Source organism: Cornus florida, unplaced genomic scaffold, assembly GCF_030987335.1.
Source record: "Cornus florida cultivar Cherokee Brave unplaced genomic scaffold, ASM3098733v1 CherokeeBrave_3.0.0_Hap2_Chr10, whole genome shotgun sequence".
Taxonomy (NCBI): domain Eukaryota; kingdom Viridiplantae; phylum Streptophyta; class Magnoliopsida; order Cornales; family Cornaceae; genus Cornus; species Cornus florida.
The window spans coordinates 86250087-86268522 of NW_026775580.1; the positions used below are offsets into that span (position 1 = coordinate 86250087).

The 18436-nt window shown below is 35.7% G+C and overlaps 2 protein-coding genes across 2 annotated transcripts; one reads left to right on the forward strand and one right to left on the reverse strand.

Moving 5' to 3' along the window:
- Positions 1-1841: 1841 nt before the first annotated feature.
- On the forward strand, positions 1842-4370 carry LOC132279690 (heat shock 70 kDa protein). The gene has a single exon (XM_059781716.1). It carries the CDS (start codon positions 2112-2114, stop codon positions 4065-4067), a length of 1956 nt encoding a protein of 651 aa, XP_059637699.1. The 5' UTR covers positions 1842-2111; the 3' UTR covers positions 4068-4370.
- Positions 4371-5089: 719 nt separating this feature from the next.
- Positions 5090-13026, reverse strand: LOC132279693 (eukaryotic translation initiation factor-like). Its single transcript, XM_059781721.1, has 9 exons — positions 12585-13026; positions 11026-11097; positions 10260-10355; positions 9756-9947; positions 8340-8437; positions 7492-7579; positions 7038-7388; positions 6660-6902; positions 5090-6571 (listed from the first exon to the last, which is right to left on the reverse strand). Exons 1-9 carry the CDS (start codon positions 12735-12737, stop codon positions 5519-5521), a joined length of 2346 nt encoding a protein of 781 aa, XP_059637704.1. The 5' UTR covers positions 12738-13026; the 3' UTR covers positions 5090-5518.
- Positions 13027-18436: the final 5410 nt, after the last annotated feature.

Genomic DNA, 18436 nt, shown 5'->3' on the forward strand with positions numbered 1-18436 from the left:
TGTGAGTCATAGTTTCAATGTATTCAACTCTTTTAAAACAAAGGAGTAGCATTTTTATTAAGACAAGACTTATCTACTCACAAGTGAAGAGGTCATTTCTATTTACTAATTCAATCACAAATGTACAAATAACTTATAATTACAAAATTAAGAAAATGATAAATAAGAATAATAACTTTGTTTGGAATAAAATTCAATCACTCTTTCCAATTTTCTTATTTATTATTTTCTTAATTTTGTAATTACTGACTATGTATGTATTTATAATTAGACAACAGTAGAGTAGAGGACAAACCTTGTCCTTTTTTTTATTATTATTTATCCTTGCAACTCACACTCGTAGACTCTTCTTATTAATCACTAGATTGAGGAACTTGTTGATATTTTATAAATGCATAGAAAAAACTAAAATATATATATATATATATATATATATATATATATATATATATCTTAATCTTATATTAAGAATTAAATTTTTGTTAAGAGATCACCTTATCACACGATTTCTCTAAACCATTTTTTTACATTCTTTGAAGGTAAAAAATTATGAATAAATTATCAAACATTAAAATCAATTAAACTTTTAAATAACCATATTTTTTCACAATATAGTTTACCAAATCCTCCAATACTTTATGATAGGATCCACGATATAATTTGCAAGGCCATACAAAGAAAATAAATTTTCTTCCAAATCATAAAAATTATTTAAATATGTACATTAATACAAAATTTAAAATTTCATAAAATACGTAGTTACACTAACAATTTTTTCATAAATATAGTATTGCACCAAGAATATGTGTTAAATCCATGCTTATTTGCAATAATCATAAATTAAATAACAAAATAAATTGTGCACGATATTTGTTAGTGATCTTAGATACCTCCAAAGAGAAGTTAACAATAAAATTAGAAATGTGAAGAAATATTCTAGAATATAAGAATTGAGAGTTAGCGAACTAAAATTTAGTATATGAAATGTAAATTTAATAAATACCCAAACATTGATAATATAATATCAATAATACAAGATGATAAAGTGATCAATAGTAATATAACCAGCAAAATTGGAACAGGTTGAACAAAATGGAAACAAAATAGTGGGATATGATGTGATAAACGAAAATGAAAACGTTATATGATCATTAATGAAAATGTCAGATAGAAATCAGGAGTGACACATATTAATAGATGAGAAAAATTAGAGAAAGTAAACGACATGATGGAACGATTAATCATAATAAGAAGTAAGTGGTGGAAAAAGGGTGATAAAAAATAAATGACTTTAAAATTTTTTATAAAAAAATAGTAGGTGAAATGAAATGTAAAGTACTCAAGTATAAAAGATTAGAGAGGGTATGAGATTATTAACTCAGAAAAGATAATCTGACTAATAACTCAAGAGATTATTATTGTAGCAAATACATATAGATAGTATGAACTCATGTAGAAATGTCCTAATTATAAAAAGAAGACATTCTTGAGATGGTTCTGGATTATACATTTATTTGGGGGCGTGTTCAGATTTTTTTTTAAATATTTATTCAATTTTTATAGGCTCCACTTTTTAAATTGATTGATTGGATCTATAAACTGAATGAACAATGTAGAAATGTCTTTGACCATAAAGCGTCACCACGTGTAATCAACATTCGTCACTAGACTTGACAACTCGGCACCCTCTCTACCCTCCGATCTTTATTCGTCGACACCGACTAATAATAACAAGACACGGTGGCCTGTGACACTACAAAAACATAACCCGTATCCCTAAAATACCCTCAAATTCCACTTCACACAATGGAGGGGTTCTTTCGTAACTAACTAAAATCCCCAGCAAAGATCTCCAGAACTCTCTAGCATGCTCTTACATAACACGCCTCTTCTACATATTCCTATGCCACTCTCGAACCTTCTCAATTCATCCCCAAATAACCTATTTATACCACCACAATCCAATTCAAACCCATCTCAGATTTGCATATCATAAGCATTCAAAGCATAAGCACTCAATCAAAAGCTCTCTTTGAATCCATTCTTTCTCTATACTTCAATTAGATTTTGAGAACCCAGTTGGTTTTTGTCTGTGATTTCAAGCTTCATCAATGGCTGCTAAAACGGAAGGCAAGGCCATCGGAATTGATTTGGGCACAACTTACAGCTGCGTCGGCGTATGGCAAAACGACCGTGTGGAGATTATCGCCAACGACCAGGGCAACCGGACCACTCCGTCCTACGTTGCCTTCACTGACACAGAGCGGCTCATCGGCGACGCAGCCAAGAACCAAGTAGCTATGAACCCTTCAAACACAGTGTTCGACGCCAAGCGACTCATCGGTCGTCGCTTCTCCGATCCCACTGTCCAGAGCGACATGAAGCTCTGGCCATTCAAGGTCATACCGGGTCCCGGAGACAAGCCAATGATTGTGGTGAACTACAAAGGCGAAGAGAAAAAGTTCTCGGCCGAAGAGATCTCGTCCATGGTGTTGATCAAAATGAAGGAAATTGCTGAAGCGTTTTTGGGTCATACGGTGAAGAATGCGGTGGTCACTGTGCCGGCGTATTTCAATGATTCGCAGAGGCAGGCGACGAAGGACGCCGGAGCGATTGCGGGGCTGAATGTGATGAGGATCATCAACGAACCCACCGCGGCGGCGATCGCGTACGGGTTGGACAAGAAGGCGGCGCGAAAGGGTGAGCAAAACGTGCTCATTTTCGACCTTGGAGGTGGCACATTTGATGTGTCCCTTTTGACTATTGAAGAAGGGATTTTTGAAGTTAAGGCCACTGCTGGTGATACGCATTTGGGCGGTGAAGATTTCGACAATCGGCTCGTGAATCACTTTGTTTCAGAGTTCAGGAGGAAGCACAAGAAGGACATTAGTGGCAATGCCAGGGCTTTGAGGAGGCTGAGGACGGCTTGCGAGAGGGCGAAGAGGACTCTGTCATCGACCACTCAAACAACCATAGAAATTGATTCTTTGTATGAAGGAATCGATTTCTATGCCACCATTACAAGGGCGAGGTTTGAGGAATTGAATATGGATTTGTTCAGGAAATGTATGGAGCCTGTGGAGAAGTGTCTTCGTGATTCCAAGATTGACAAGAGTCAGGTTCATGAAGTGGTTCTTGTTGGTGGGTCGACTAGAATTCCCAAAGTTCAGCAACTATTGCAGGACTTCTTCAACGGGAAGGAGCTCTGCAAGAGTATTAACCCCGACGAGGCTGTTGCTTACGGTGCGGCGGTTCAGGCGGCGATTCTGACTGGTGAAGGGGACCAGAAGGTGCAGGACCTGTTGCTGCTCGATGTCACGCCTCTCAGTCTCGGGCTCGAAACAGCTGGTGGTGTCATGACTACATTGATTCCGAGGAACACAACAATTCCAACCAAGAAAGAGCAGATCTTTTCTACCTACTCTGATAATCAGCCTGGTGTGCTCATTCAGGTCTATGAAGGAGAAAGAGCTCGAACCAAAGATAACAATCTTCTCGGGAAATTCGAGCTCGCAGGAATTCCTCCTGCGCCGAGAGGTGTTCCACAAATCAATGTGTGCTTTGACATCGATGCCAATGGCATATTGAATGTATCAGCAGAGGACAAGACTGCTGGTGTGAAGAACAAAATTACTATCACCAATGATAAGGGAAGGTTGAGCAAAGAAGAAATTGAGAAGATGGTGAATGATGCTGAGAGGTACAAAGCAGAGGATGAGGAGGTGAAGAAGAAGGTGGACGCAAAGAACTCGCTAGAGAATTATGCATATAACATGAGGAATACTGTGAAAGATGAGAAGTTCGCTTCCAAATTGGATGCGAGTGAGAAGCAGAAGATCGAGAAGGCGGTGGAGGAGGCCATAGAGTGGCTGGAGAAGAATCAGCTGGCTGAGGTTGATGAGTTGGAGGACAAGCAGAAGGAGTTGGAGGGGTTGTGCAATCCAATTATTGCTAAGATGTATCAGGGCGGTGGCGGCGAGGTGCCGATGGGTGGCGCTGAGATGCCCGGTGGTGGTTTTGGTGGGTCTGGCAGTGGTGCTGGGCCAAAGATTGAAGAGGTTGATTAAATGAGTTGAAGAATGAAGAAGGGTTTTAGAAGTAAAGTAGTAAGGGTCTCTGTTTTGGCTGTTTGTTGGGTAGGTTTTGTTTATAGGGCGAGGGGTCTGTTGGGTTTTAAGTCAAGTTGTGGAGTCAGTTTCTAAGTAATGTATCTGAACAATGTAATCAAGTTAAAGGGTGTTCTGAATAAAGTTGTTTTTAGATACAAATTTATTTGCAGTTGTATGTGATGTTCGGGTAATTTATCAATTATCACTCTAAATTCCAATAAGGTGATTTGAGGTGAGATGGTTCCACCTTTCTTCTTGATCTATGCAAACATCAAATTCAGACTTGTTTCTTGTTCTTTTTTATTTTATTTTATTTTATTTTTCCCTTCTCCCTCGACATGTGATGATAATATTGGAGAGTAATATAAGAAGTACACGGACATATAAAAATTTGAGGTAAAAGCAACCAAAACGTAAAAAGGACGCTTTGGCTTTACATAGGTATTCAAAATTGATAGTAATAAAGTAGGAGATGGAAAAACTATTTCCATCACTTGTAGGGATGGAAAAACTATTTCATGAGAAGATTCTAGTTTATTATATATGAAGAAAAATATTTGATAAATAGTGTTTTTATTCTTAATTGCAAATTCTTATTGTGCAGGACTTCACTATTTACCTTTTCAACAATTCAATTAATCAACCAGTAGTACTGCAAGCCGTCTTCATGGTATTATAACCAACAGCTACGAATGATCAAAAGCACCTAGCAACACATATAGTTACCGCATTTGCTTCACTCAGTCAACAAGTGAGAAATCTACCAAAGATTTATTTATTTTAATCAACTGAATCTGGAAAAGATTTTCAAGCATTAAAAACTTCCACCAAGAGAATCTAGGCCATTTTCCAAACTAGGGCACCATTAGAACATCATGCAACACAAACTGAAAATCATCAACATGCAATAAACGAAAAGGAATAAAAAAAAAAAAAAAAAAAAAGCGCACGCATACACACACACACAAGTTCACCCTCTCTAACCAAGGCAATACAGGGAGATGCATTTATACTCGTCCATTTTGAAAAATTTTAAATTACTCAAGTCACAAAAATAAAAAATAAAAAAATAACTAATCAAAATACAAACAACTGAATCCCATAAAAGGATAGTTCATCTAGAGTAACTTTGGCACATGATTAGCCACACTCAAGACAAAATTCATGGCGTCATTTTTATGTTTTTCCCTGAAATAAACACCTTCCTATGACTTCAGTAAGTATACGGCTCTCTAAAATTTACCTGTTCTTCGCAGCTTCAACTTTATCACATATTTGTAATACAGTTGCTCGGCTCCAACAGTTGTGAATTGAAGTGACATAACGATGGAAGGAGAAAATGAGTAGAAAATGTTCTATTATGAGGCTACAGACATTGAAAATACTCATACAAGGACAGAGTAGGCTTGCTAGAGTAATAAGCTCTGGCAGGCCCCAATATCATGTGCTTGCAACTCCAACACCCTTTGTCCCGATGGCCCGGAACTAACAGTACTGATTGCAGCATCGAATATAGCTTTCTGAAACCTGTCATCCTCCACCTTCTTCAGTACTTCTTTCACCACCTTGAAGTCCAATCCTCTAATCAAAACTAGATTCCCAATAACCTCGCCAAAATTACTTGGTGCTTTTGGTATATCTATGCCAATATCATCCAAAATTGAGCCATACAGCTGACATCCAGTACCTAGGTCCTTATCAGTAAAAACCTTCTTGGCAAACAAATACTCCAGAAGTTTTGCAACTGGTTCAACACACGGCGGGCTTTTCTCCAATGCAAGGGAAATGGCTTCCTTTACAACCTCAGCGTGATAAAGTGGGGACTTCAACTCCTCAATACACACTAATGCTTCATCCAATATTCTGACACCAAAATATTCCTCAAGTAGAGAGATTGTTTTTCTCTTGAGTTCATCCAGACTCAAACTAGCAGCAGGAGCCTGTGGTTTCTCAGCAACTGAGAGCACAGCTGCATTGGGAACAGCTCTAGCAGGAGTACGGTTTTCAGGTGCATGATCCATACCAAAACCAAAGTTGGGCTGGCGTGCAGGAGGGGCACCACTCCCTTGCAATAGGGCACTAGTTGTGCCACTTACCAGACCACCACTACCCTGAGGTAGAATTCTAGAGTGCAATGATGGTGGCTTGCCAATCAATGGGGGCTGAACATGTCCAGTAGGCTGCATACTTAATCCATCCCCCCTTGGCATTGACCGTGAGCTCGGAACCTCCCAATTGTCATTATTGATTCCAGGCATCCCAGGCATCCTCCTGGTTCCCGGCATTCCAGGCATCATGCCCCCAGAGCCAGGCCGGTTGATGGGGAAGCCACCAGGACTGATATTCCCTTGAGCCCCAGAAACACTGCCACGACTATTTCTAATGCTTGCAGTAGCACCTGGACGCAATCCCAGATTCTTTTCCGCCTCTGAATGGATTTCAGTAATGGTTTTGGCTTTCACCTGTAAAGTCATGGGAGGAACAAGACATCATAAATTTTAATCAAACACGCAATCTAATAATGGCAATCAACGAGGCATAAAAAATTACCTCTTCACGCCTGGGAACCCACTTATTAACACGTCGATCGAGAACATCACGAATCATGAACCTTAATCGTGGAGCTAGCTGGGGGTTCGTTGACAATTCCTTCAATCGGTTGAAATACATATCATTCATACGCCGTGACTTTTGGTTCTCATCAAGCTGCTTGCCAATAGTATTGAAGAACTGACAAATTGCCTCAACATTTTCCTCCTCAGGACAAGTCTTACTGTCATGCCCCAAAAGCACCTGTTTGCAGAACACATCATGGTAAGACAAATTCCATGACAAAATCCACAACACTTCACTATATCTGTAATCCAAGCCGAGAGAGATTCAACCAATTTAAGAGAAACGGACCAGAGAGGGAAATCAATCAAGAACCTGAACAATGTGATGAACAATCTTTTCGGGCACCATCTTCTGCTTCAAAAGCTCTCCAATTAGACGGATGTTTCCAAGAGTGCGAAGCTTGACCATTCTTTCTTTATCTCTACGTTCCAACACTTGCTCAGGGGCAGTCATCTCCCTTAGTTCTGCCTTCAGGTTGTCAGCACCCTCAAAAGCCTCCTGGCAATTATCCAGGAGGATTCGCTTAAACGTGATTTCTTTTCCACCCGGTTCATCAGATGGGAATGGCGGAAGCTTCACATTGAGATCATAACACAAGAGAGCATACATGGGACAAAATGTGGGTTCTAGCACAGCCTTATCAAATATTAAGGAGATAACTCCCTGCACCGCAAGCAGAAAGTTAGAAACTACATCAGCTTTTAAAGTTACAATAAATTGCGAAAAAATCCAAGAAGAAGCATGAGAGAGAGAAAGAGAGAGAGACCTTTAAAATGTCAGCTGTTGTGATCCCTGAGTCAATCAATTTACCCTTGAGAAGATCGAACTTCTCTGGAGTCAGCTTGTTCAGTATCCTACACAGCGCAATAACAGTTAGCATGTTTCAACGCACAACTACACATTATCTACAACACGGTAGAATGTGTGCCACAGGTTGGGGTTGTTCTATGCTTTAAGATACAACCACAAACTGTTATCAACTGACATCATTATTTACAACTGTGCACGCTACTATAAGTTTCATGAGCTAAAATAAATATTGTTCTCCGTCAAATATCCAAACAAAATAAACGAATTTCTAGGGCAAAGCGATAAATAACATCCTACAGCATATATAAATTTAAATATAATCTGGTACTCCATCCCAAAATTGATAGATTTCTTTCGATTTTTGTCTGCCCCAAAGTGCATATCCACAACCAAAAGTAAACACAGAATGCTTTAACTCCATACTATGAAATGAATTGTTAGCATCATTCCTTAAAACTTGTGGCACTTCCATTTTTAACATCAATCATCTTTTCCAAGACTTTGTTTGAACCCCATCAAACATTCATAAGCAGATATTTCAACTATATCAGTTCTTTATATAATATATATGTATATATATTCTTATTTTGTGTGTCTGTGTGGTGGTAGGACTAATATTGTACAGGAAGAAAGATGGTTCCAGCAAGTAAAATCACCTAATTCAAGAATATCTTCTAACTATTTTGGCATTAGAGTAATGCCTAGGCTTAATATTGAAGATCGACAATATTGTTAACTACCCATCATATAAGAAATGAATTACCAGACATCCAATATTGAATGGTGCAGCTCAAAAGAAATTACCCTTTTACTGTCTTCAAGACGCGTTCATTCTCAGAGAGATTTCCTCTTCGAGCTGACCATGGCACCTCAGCCTTGATTAAAGCAGGAGACGGGCTTACCTGGTCCAAACACAGAACATGATTCATTTTAGTTCAAAACAGCAAAGAAGCATATATCTGCATAGTAGCAACACCACAGCGTAACAAAAAAAGTCAAAACTGCTTCAAAAAAACAAGGAACAAATCAGCACACACTGCATATACACCTTACTAAAGCTGCATTTTTGCAGTCACATCTCCATGCAACTCCTGCATGAGAATTCAACGGATACAGGTATTCATCTCTCTCCCACTCTTTCCCCTTGGACATCTGGTGGAATTCATTCCTTCCTCTCATTTTACCTCATCTACAACCCCTTCTAAATGTCAACAATTATATTAAGGTTATTTCCGTTCTCTTTCCACAAAACACGTAACCATTTCTGTACTCTATTAAGCAATGGGAAGCAAGCAAAGTATCCTTGATGTACAAGTAAAAATTAAATTATATGGATCCTCTGTCGCACTTGCACACACTTTGAATGGTCATGCATATATTTTGAAAACATTTTGTCACGGGACAACTAAGAGTGAACTGTCAAAAAAGAACAACATTTTTTTAATATTTCAGTTTGTTGTGGACAGTGGCTGTTGTGCATCTATTTCTCTGAATATATCTTATATCTACAAATAAAAAATATGTATTACACGATTTGACAATCATTTGGTACAACTAATCAGACCTTAAAAAACATGGTTCAGCTCATTTGGCGAACATGATTTCTGTATCTTACTAAAACCCAAGAGGTAGACAACTCAAGGGAGAGAGAAAAAAAAAAAAAAAAAAAACGATACCATTCTGGCTTTAGTGCCCTAAAATAAAATGACTTTATTTATGTCCAAATTAGGATTTATCACAAAACTGAAATGCAAATCTAACAAGAAAATATAAATGTAATATTCATCAGACTTCTAGGAAGAAGCAAGATTTAGATCCCAAACATGCTTAGATTAAAATTCAGAGAGAAAAGATCCTCAATTAAATAAGCCCAAATGAGATCCAGCTGAGCCTCATAAAGCATTTAACCATTTCCTATAGAGCATATTGGTCAAGTCATTTAATTAAAGCAGCAACCATTAAAAAAGGATAATAAGGTATGTTAGCAATTATTGAGTAAACAAAACATCAAATGAGAACATGAAACCAAACTTCATCAATTTTTGGGCCTTGAAAATCAATGAAATCCACTCACTAATACAACCTCAATGCTAATTGCAATTTCAGGAAGCAGGAAAATTAATACTTCTTAAGGAGAAAATATTGTTTTTTTTTTTTGGGGGGAGGGGGGGGGGGGGGAATAGAACTCCCCTAAATTAACTTGAGAATTATAAAGTGTACCCCTTGATTAGGAGAGATATGTGCCCTTGCAAACTGCGAATTGAGTTGGTCTTGGCGAATATATTGATTTGCGTCCTGCTGCTTAGACTCAAACCAGGACCTCTCCCCTCCAGAGCTAGGAAATTGTGCAGATCGACCACGCCAGTCACGATTGTTTGGCTCAGAATAACGATTTGGAGATTGATTTTGCAGCTACATAAAGGAATATTGTCACCCAAAGTGAGCCAGTAAACTAATACAGGTGTTAGTCACCATTAATTAAAGAACTGCTCTATTGAGTAATGGATATGAGCAACTCGCTGAAAATGGAAAGCTAATTATTAAAATGATGCATCAAAAAATACTTTCAGCCACTACAGCTGTTCACAAACTTCGATTAACCACTAAGAAAGAATTAACGCTAGCACAAGAGATGTAAATAAATCAAATACCAAGCTTGCACCAAATTTATCATGTAGATAAAATAAAAAACTTGAGCAGTATAAGAGTACAGCAAGAACTCACATTGCTTTCTCCACGTCCCCAATTTTGATCCTCACCAAAAAATTCAACTTCAACTTCTTGTTTGATTTTCAGAATATCTTCAGGGATGTTAACAGCCTAAAAAATAATAAGCAGCATTATCAGACACTAGGTAAGGTGTGAATAACAATGCAGATAAAGGATAAGTTATTTGCCACATATGACCCATAAGAACAATCATAGTAATAAAAAAGATATAAATGATATTATCCACTAAAGTAATGACATATACACAATTCGTGTAATAAATCTATGAGAAATAAAATTTCATGAAAGGAAGTAATTACTCGATATGAAAAATATAAAACTAAACAAACCTGCTTATTCTTGCCCTCAAAAACTGAGAAAAAGGGATCAAGAGAAGGCTGAACATGTGTTATTAAGAATGACAAGAAAAAAGAATATCCAGAAAAAGGAAGAGAGGAGATAGAGGAGGAGAAAAAATAAAAAAAAGGAAGAAGAAGAGGAATGATATGCATTCCCCAACAAGAGTAATATATAAGAAATCGCAGGGACATGACAGATTGTAGTAATACAAGGGAAATAGATTAATTGACAAACAAAAACATGGTCCACTCTCGAAGTATAGAATATAAATTTGCATGCGGTGACCTAGTAAAAACTATTAAAAAAACAAAAACCAAAAAAAAACAAAAAACTATAGCGACAAAAGCATTTAAGAGCTAATTATGATGTATCCACCAAGGCAACAATATCACCAAACTAGTACATATACTGAAAAAGTTACCTCCCGAAGTTGTAACAGCAAATCTCGGGCGTACCGAACACGTTCACGGCCCTCAAATCGGGAATCTCCAGTCTGCAACAACAAAACAAGAAAGATTCAGAGAACTCTGACAACTCATTGGTCTATCATATAAACGATTCATTACTGACATAGATTTTCAATTAGGAAAATTAATAGCGAATAAAATTGCTATAAATTATAAGCGGTATGGTACCGCAACGTGAAGTTGCACAGCATGCAAGAGGTTACATATAATTGTTCCACAACTCCTACATGTAAGCAAAAACACGACTTCGTACTACTTCAGATGCCATGCCAGAGTCAACAGATAAGCCTCAAAAACTTGGTGGACTGGTATCCCTAACCAATTAACAAGCGTCCAACCGAAGACTTTAACTGAAACAGGAGAAATAAGATATTGCGAATATTTATGCAGACTAATCTTCTTGCCTGTCAGAAATTTTAAGGATAATAAACACGACAAGAATGCCAATTGACCCTTGCTGAGTTTGAAAACCCCAGGAAATCTGACAATGGAAAAGTGAAATTATCACACTCTCCCCGATCAAATTTACATCCGAAGTCCAAGAGGTCATGCACCCAATCACATGCTACCAATAAAGGAAAAGCACAACTATTGGTTATACAGATTGGTGACTTGATCCCCATGTCCCAGTATCTGAAGAGTTCCCTGAGGAAGTTGGAACTCAATTTCCTTACGTCCTATCACATGCATGAAATCCCATTCTTTCATAAGAAAATCTGATGGAGTTTCCGTGTGTGGTAGATTTTTTTATGAGCAATTGAAACTCACTCATGCCCACCTAAAACCCTACAAATTACTTTGTGTCCACATCTTAAGTGCCCAGCCAGGAATTAGGACATTAATTTCAGAAACTCTCAATCTGCTCCTAACTATTTTAGAGAAAAATATTGGACACTTAATACTGTGATTTATTAGGACAAAAATAGTTGTTCCACAAAGAAGTTGCGTTCTTTATCCATCCTCCAACTCATATATGATAGGGGGGAAAATTCTAAAACTATAGAAGAAAGAACACCTCAACTTGACATTTAACCTAGATAAAGCCCATCAACATAAGATAAGATCCATTGATAGGACAAAAACATGTAATATCAATCCATAGATTATTTGACCATGCTTGTGCTCAATTATATTCAAAGAGCGAAACAAAACCTCTCAGCAAAATAATTTTAACTTAAAATTTAGAACATAACTAAAAATCCAACAGTTATACTAAAATCTAAAGCATATCAACAAAATTAGCTAAGCAAAAAAAATAATAAATAAAAATAAAAAAATAAAAATAAAAATTACATACATACATATATTTACTTATATGTACACACAACGCCTGGTGTAACCATAAAAGGATATACGAGAATTAGATGAAACTAAATTCAGAAAAAAAAAAAAAAAAAAACACACACACACACTTAAAATCAAGAACCGATTAAAAGCTTTAAAAAAAAATCCGAAAACTTTGCAAGAAGTATTGAAAACCCTAGATCCATGGGTTGAGAGAGAAAGCACAGACCTTGATAGAGAGAGAAAGAGGAGCACCGCCATGAGGACGAAGAACCGGAAGATCAGAGGATGGGGAAGAAGAGTCGAAGCGAGAGGCAAGTGGTCTGCTTCCTCGATTGCCACCACCAGGTCTCAAGCTCAACACCGTCTGATCAGCCTGCATACCGCAATCTCTTCGGTCTCGAGAGTCAATCGCCGCAGTAAAATCAAAAGAAGATGCAGAAGAAAAATAGCGATTCCAACACGCTGAATCTGATGGATTCGGCGTATAGGGAGAGAGAAAGTATTCGGAGAGAGAGAGTAATGGGGAGGGGGCCAAAGATAGGAGGTGGAGCAGAAAGAAGAGTTTTTGGAGCTCTCTCTCTTTCCGAAGAGCAAACAAAGTAGGGAAGAGAGAGTTTGCGTGGCTAAAGAAGAGAAAAACCCTTTTTGGTGGTGAGCGTAGATTTTTCACTGTTAATAGGAGTACTATTTCAGTTTTAGCACTGCTTTTAAACTACATCACTGTCATAAGTTGGTCGATGTTGAAGCCAAATCCTTAAAATATCAGTTGCGTAATTATTTACTCCGTATTTATTTTGGTTTGGGTTGCCCCAAACATTAGTTTCTTCTTTTCATCTTATATATATATATATATATATATTTTTGGGGTGCCCTTACTTTCTTTTCTTTTCTTTTTTGACCCTCCAATTTTTTACTCTTGGTGAAATTTTTTGGTAATGAAATTTTATTTTTTTTAAAAAGAGGTTTTTTTTTGGTAATGAAGTTGGAAAGTTTGCATGTTTGCTCCTTGCTCCTTGACTAAAAACACATCGTCCTTTTCAATAATTTTCCCCAAAGGTATACCCAAAACCTAGGTTTTAGGGGTAGGATTTAGACATAAAAAAAATTAGGTTTAGAGAGTGGATTTTAGTCTTTTTCATGGGATTTGTAAAAATAAAGAATGGGTATTCATGTAAAAGTAATAATACTCCATTCGGAAAATAGCTTTTCCATTCTGTATATCCCTATATAATTTTGAAAATTAACTACTATTTAAAAATAAGAACAAAAAAAATAGCTAATGAATTAATGCCTAAGGTGTCACAGGGGTCTTCTTATCGATAGAGAAATGAGAGTGAGCAGGCAACACCATAAAAAAATAAATAATAAAAAAATAAATTAAGATTTTAAGTTAAGGACAAGTGATTAGCATGTTACAAGTAGTAGTATCATAGCCAACCTAATTCATTAAGTCCTCTTGCCATTAGAGTGGTCAGACAATAACAAGCCTGTTACAAATTTGAGTGAAAGAGAATGTCATAATACTTTTATCTCACACCAAATACAAATGAGAAGTGTTGGGGTTCGCATCGTGACCAAGTCATCTCATTGTTATGATGGACGAATAGGTAAGGTGACTCAATCACAAAATGTCACAAAGAGTTTTTTTCTCACATCAGATATGGATGAGTCCGTCCCGACTTCAAAATGTCGCAAAGGTCTTGTCCTACATAAGATACATGTGGGTTGATCTTAAGCCTATTTGAATAGGAGGCAACATTATACCAAATAATTTAACTTTTGAGAATAGGATGACAAGATCTTGACATTACTCACTAATTGTTGGGTTTGTGGTTCAAAATTTTAATTGTGTGGAGAAATTAATTTCCTCCTTAATATCCTTATTTATCACTTTTTTGGTACTGACATGGTCCAATCACAAATATACAAATAATCTATAACTATAAGATCAAGAAAATAATAAATAAAGATAATAACTTTTTTTTTGGGAATAAATTCAGCCACTCTCTCTATCTGATTTCCTTATTTATTACTTTCTTAATATTTTAATAAAAAATTATTTGTGCATTTGTGATTGGGGTAAGACTAACTTACTCACCGGTGAGTATTGTCATATAATTAATACATCTTTTAAAAATAAGAGTATTGTCATATAATTAATACATCGTTTAAAAATAATTAAATAATCATTTAAATTTTGAATATACGTTATCAAGTTGAATTTTTTTAAAAACTTAAAAGGAAATATATAGAAAGATTTATTTATAAAAGCGACAATGTATTAATTAAATGAATTATTGCCACCAAGGTCACAAGCATCTAGGGACAAGATTGACATTCGACAAGCAGATATATTTCTCTATAATATTTGTTATTTTCCTTATAAAGCTCTTCTTTCCAAAAACAACAACGTTTCCGAGCATAACAATGGGCCTTTTTCTTTCTTTTTCTGTTTGCCCTACTTTACCGGTTGCCGGAACTGGACCCCACACGGGCTCCAATGTAACTTCTGTGCTCTTGTACTATAGTACTATACCATCTTAAGTGACGCACACGTGTCAGTTATGTGGTGTGATTCACTTTTAACACCTTTCGACCGGATAGAGTAATTCATTGGATGCAATAACTCATTGCTTTATACCCTGGATTCTGGAATCACTGCAACAGAGACAAACAAAAAATCAATCAACGTAACATGGAAAAGGATCTTGTTTGGAGGGAAAGAAAGTCAAATGTGGAGATTTACACAATTTTTTATGATTAATTCTTGAAGATTCATGGTTGACTCTTGATCTTATCTTATGTGATTTTTAGAAATAGTGTTAATTTGAGTTTTTTTTAAGAATCCTCACTATTATAAAAAGGTGCACCCTAATAGGTTTTAAACATTAATAATACTATAGGGTTTTATTTGTAATTTGTGGTTCTCGGTTACTAAATTTATCTACCTTTTGTCAACGTTATATTGAGGATGCAATATAAAACATGTGTAACAAGTTACAATGCCAATATGCAACAAGCCTCAAAGAATTTAGGCCTCGTTTAGATTGGGAGAATTGGAGAGAAGTAAGAATAGATTTTAGTGTGTTTGGGTGGAAGGAGTTGAGAAGAAAAGAAATGATTGGGAAGAATTTGGAGGGATAGGCTATCCCTCCAAATAAAAACAAATCCTCTCAAAGTTGAGAAGATTTGAGGGGGAAAGGATGACAAAGACGGAATTAACCCTCCAAGTCCCTTCAGCTGCCCTATTTCGTTTACTGCACTTTGCTCAAGTCAAGAAGAAATTCCAATTTTCTCTCTCCTCTTCAGGCTCCTATCCACTCTCCAATCTCTGTACTACCTCCCTCTCTCTCTCTCCATATATATATATATATATATATATATATATATATATATATGCTATGCAAACATATCAATGATTTCGATGCTTTCAATTCAGTGTATTTGCTCTGCTTTTTTATTCAACCAGTGAATTTCATAGAATTGGTGTCTGGTGATTTTTCTTATGCTTCATCTTGTTGCCAGAAAATTATAGAATTGGATAGAAAAATAAAACCCAATCTTTCATATCTATCTATGCATCTAAGATCAAATCATTTTTTGTTCAGTATCTAAAATCTTGAGTGCTCTAACAAGACTAAGTAATAGTTTTGTTGATGACGTTGCTAGATAAAGATCATGTTATAGCATCAAAAAAATCTGACTATAGCACTTAGGGGATGGTAAGGTACATCAATGTATTGCATATCTTACGTGTAGACATTGATTTACTTTTAGTTGGTATTAATTATTTAGTATTATTTTAATTATCAAAAAAAATAAAAAAAAAACCCTAAAGTTTATGAAGAGATGAGAAAATGTGGTATAAAAATCTTACATACGTATCTATTTTCGAAGTATGCTATCAAGTTATATGTATATTATTAAGTTACTTAAAAAAAAAAAAACAATATGCTATCAAGTTATCTTGTTATTATTAATTTTAGTTTCCAATAAAACTGGGAGAGAAAAAAATACTAATATGCTATCAAGTTATGAATGATTATTTATCAAAATATATAAAAGGGTAATATAGTAATTTCATTATTATTCTTTCTTTTCTTTTTTCTCCTCATTTTTATCCAAACAAAAATATTATATTTTCCTTTCTTTTATCTCCTATCTATCCAAACATTATAACTATTCTTTCTTTTTTTTCTTTTCTCTTCTAATCCTTTCTTTTCTTTTCTCTCCTCCGTATCCAAACGAAGCCTTAGTGTCTAAAATTTAGCTCAAGAAATCTTTGCCACCAATGGTGTCATAAGATGTGTGAGGTCCGACGCAGTCCAATATAATACACTCATCTGACATGAAAAAAAAAATAAAATAAAATACAGTTTTGTTTAAGCTTTTAGCATCTCTCAAGTTCTTAACAGAGAGAGAGAGAGAGAGAGAGAGAGAATGAGCTCATTGAGTCCTTAGCACAAGGTCCTATCACATATCAAAATTTAGTTTTGTCCAAGATGAGAAATTAAAACCCTCTTCCAATTCGACTCGATCATACCAAGAAGATAGTCTAACAAATTCATAATTCTATCATCCCAAACGGACTTGCGGGACGCCCCCTCTGTGTTTTATTTATTTATATCTTAAACTTTTTAAAAAATATATGCCATGCCCTCCCCTGAAGTTTCACAAATATCCCCCCAGTCCCCACTATATGTTCCCAAAATATATACCATGCACCCCTCTGTGTTTTAATTGTTAATACAACAACAAAGAAATATATACAATGAAGAATCGAATATCTGTTGTGTTCTATGTGGTTTCATTTTCCTCTTAGATATTATTTATTTATTATTGTTTTTTTTTTTTTTTTTTTTTTTGGATTAGGGATTTGATAAGGTCGGTTTATTTTCTTTTCAAATATCTTTGATTCAAATTGATCTAAAGAATTGAACACTTTGGTTGCTGGGATGTTTAACTTATGCTCATTTAATCACCTGAAAAATGCAACTGATACTGGGAGTTTGGGAGTGTTCAGTGTTTCAACTTGCAAGATTAAGTTCTTTTGTACAAGTACTCGCTTTGATTTATTTTTTACAATAGCAATGCAGATGCAATTTCTGAATATTTAATTTTTATTTATTTATTACAATGCACAACAACACAGGCGCACAATCTGTTATAATATGCAATTTTTGAATGTATTTATTTTGTTGCTTAATTATTAAAAAAAAAAAAAAAGTTGTTATTAAAAGGACGCCCTGACATAATTTCCTGGGTCCGTCCCTGTCCCAAACCGCTTTGATTAATTTTAGTTTGGATTAATCAATTTAAGTTGCCTAACATTGAAGTTCAATCTAATCCAATTTACTAATTTTTTATTTTTTATTTTTTATTTTTAGAAAAACCAACATGATAAAATTCCCACACAGGTGTGCCCCATAGTTGTATTAGTCACAGTACTTTTCTTTTCTTTGGTTTTTTGCGTAAATAGAACATTGGGAAACAGAAAAGGCCCTAGAAGATAACCCAAAAGCTAAGACCCAAGGCCAACAAAAACAAAGGGCCAATTAGGGCATAAAAAGGAGCTAAAAAATAACCAAACCCAGTATTACAACAGCCCATAGAACCCACCAAGCAACTTAAACTCAAACCCATCAGAAGACAAGGCTGACAACAACCCATAAGAGAAATAGCGGACGACAAAGCCCCAAACCAGTACCACAGAATGAACACTAGAGCCTCTTAAGTCACACAGCCAAAAAAAAATTTAAGTCAAAGTGAGAGTAAGAATTAGAGTGTGAGAGAACAAATCATCATGATAGAAAATCAGGCCAATCTTGCAAGAGGAATGCCAAGTAGCGAAATGTCTACTTGTTGGTATTGATTTTAAGAGTTATAATTAATGAATTCATTAATTACCAGTTTCCTACTTTTTAATGAAATGTTAAAATTATTTTTTTATGGACAAAACAGCTCTTTTCAGGGTTTCATCAATTTTTTCAGTTCTCACTTGATGATGTTTACATATATATAGTGTGTGTGTATATATATATAAAGCATTACTTTCCTTTTCTTGTTTTTTCTTTTTTT

Excerpts from the sequence above, each read along its gene's own strand:
- LOC132279690 (XM_059781716.1), top strand. The coding sequence starts at position 2,112 with ATGGCTGCTAAAACGGAAGGCAAGGCCATCGGAATTGATTTGGGCACA.
- LOC132279693 (XM_059781721.1), bottom strand. The coding sequence starts at position 12,737 with ATGCAGGCTGATCAGACGGTGTTGAGCTTGAGACCTGGTGGTGGCAAT. Across the intron at positions 10,356-11,025 it reads TGCTGTTACAACTTCGGGAG|GCTGTTAACATCCCTGAAGA; the intron begins GTAACTTTTTCA and ends ATTATTTTTTAG. Across the intron at positions 6,572-6,659 it reads GGGTTCCCAGGCGTGAAGAG|GTGAAAGCCAAAACCATTAC; the intron begins GTAATTTTTTAT and ends ATGACTTTACAG.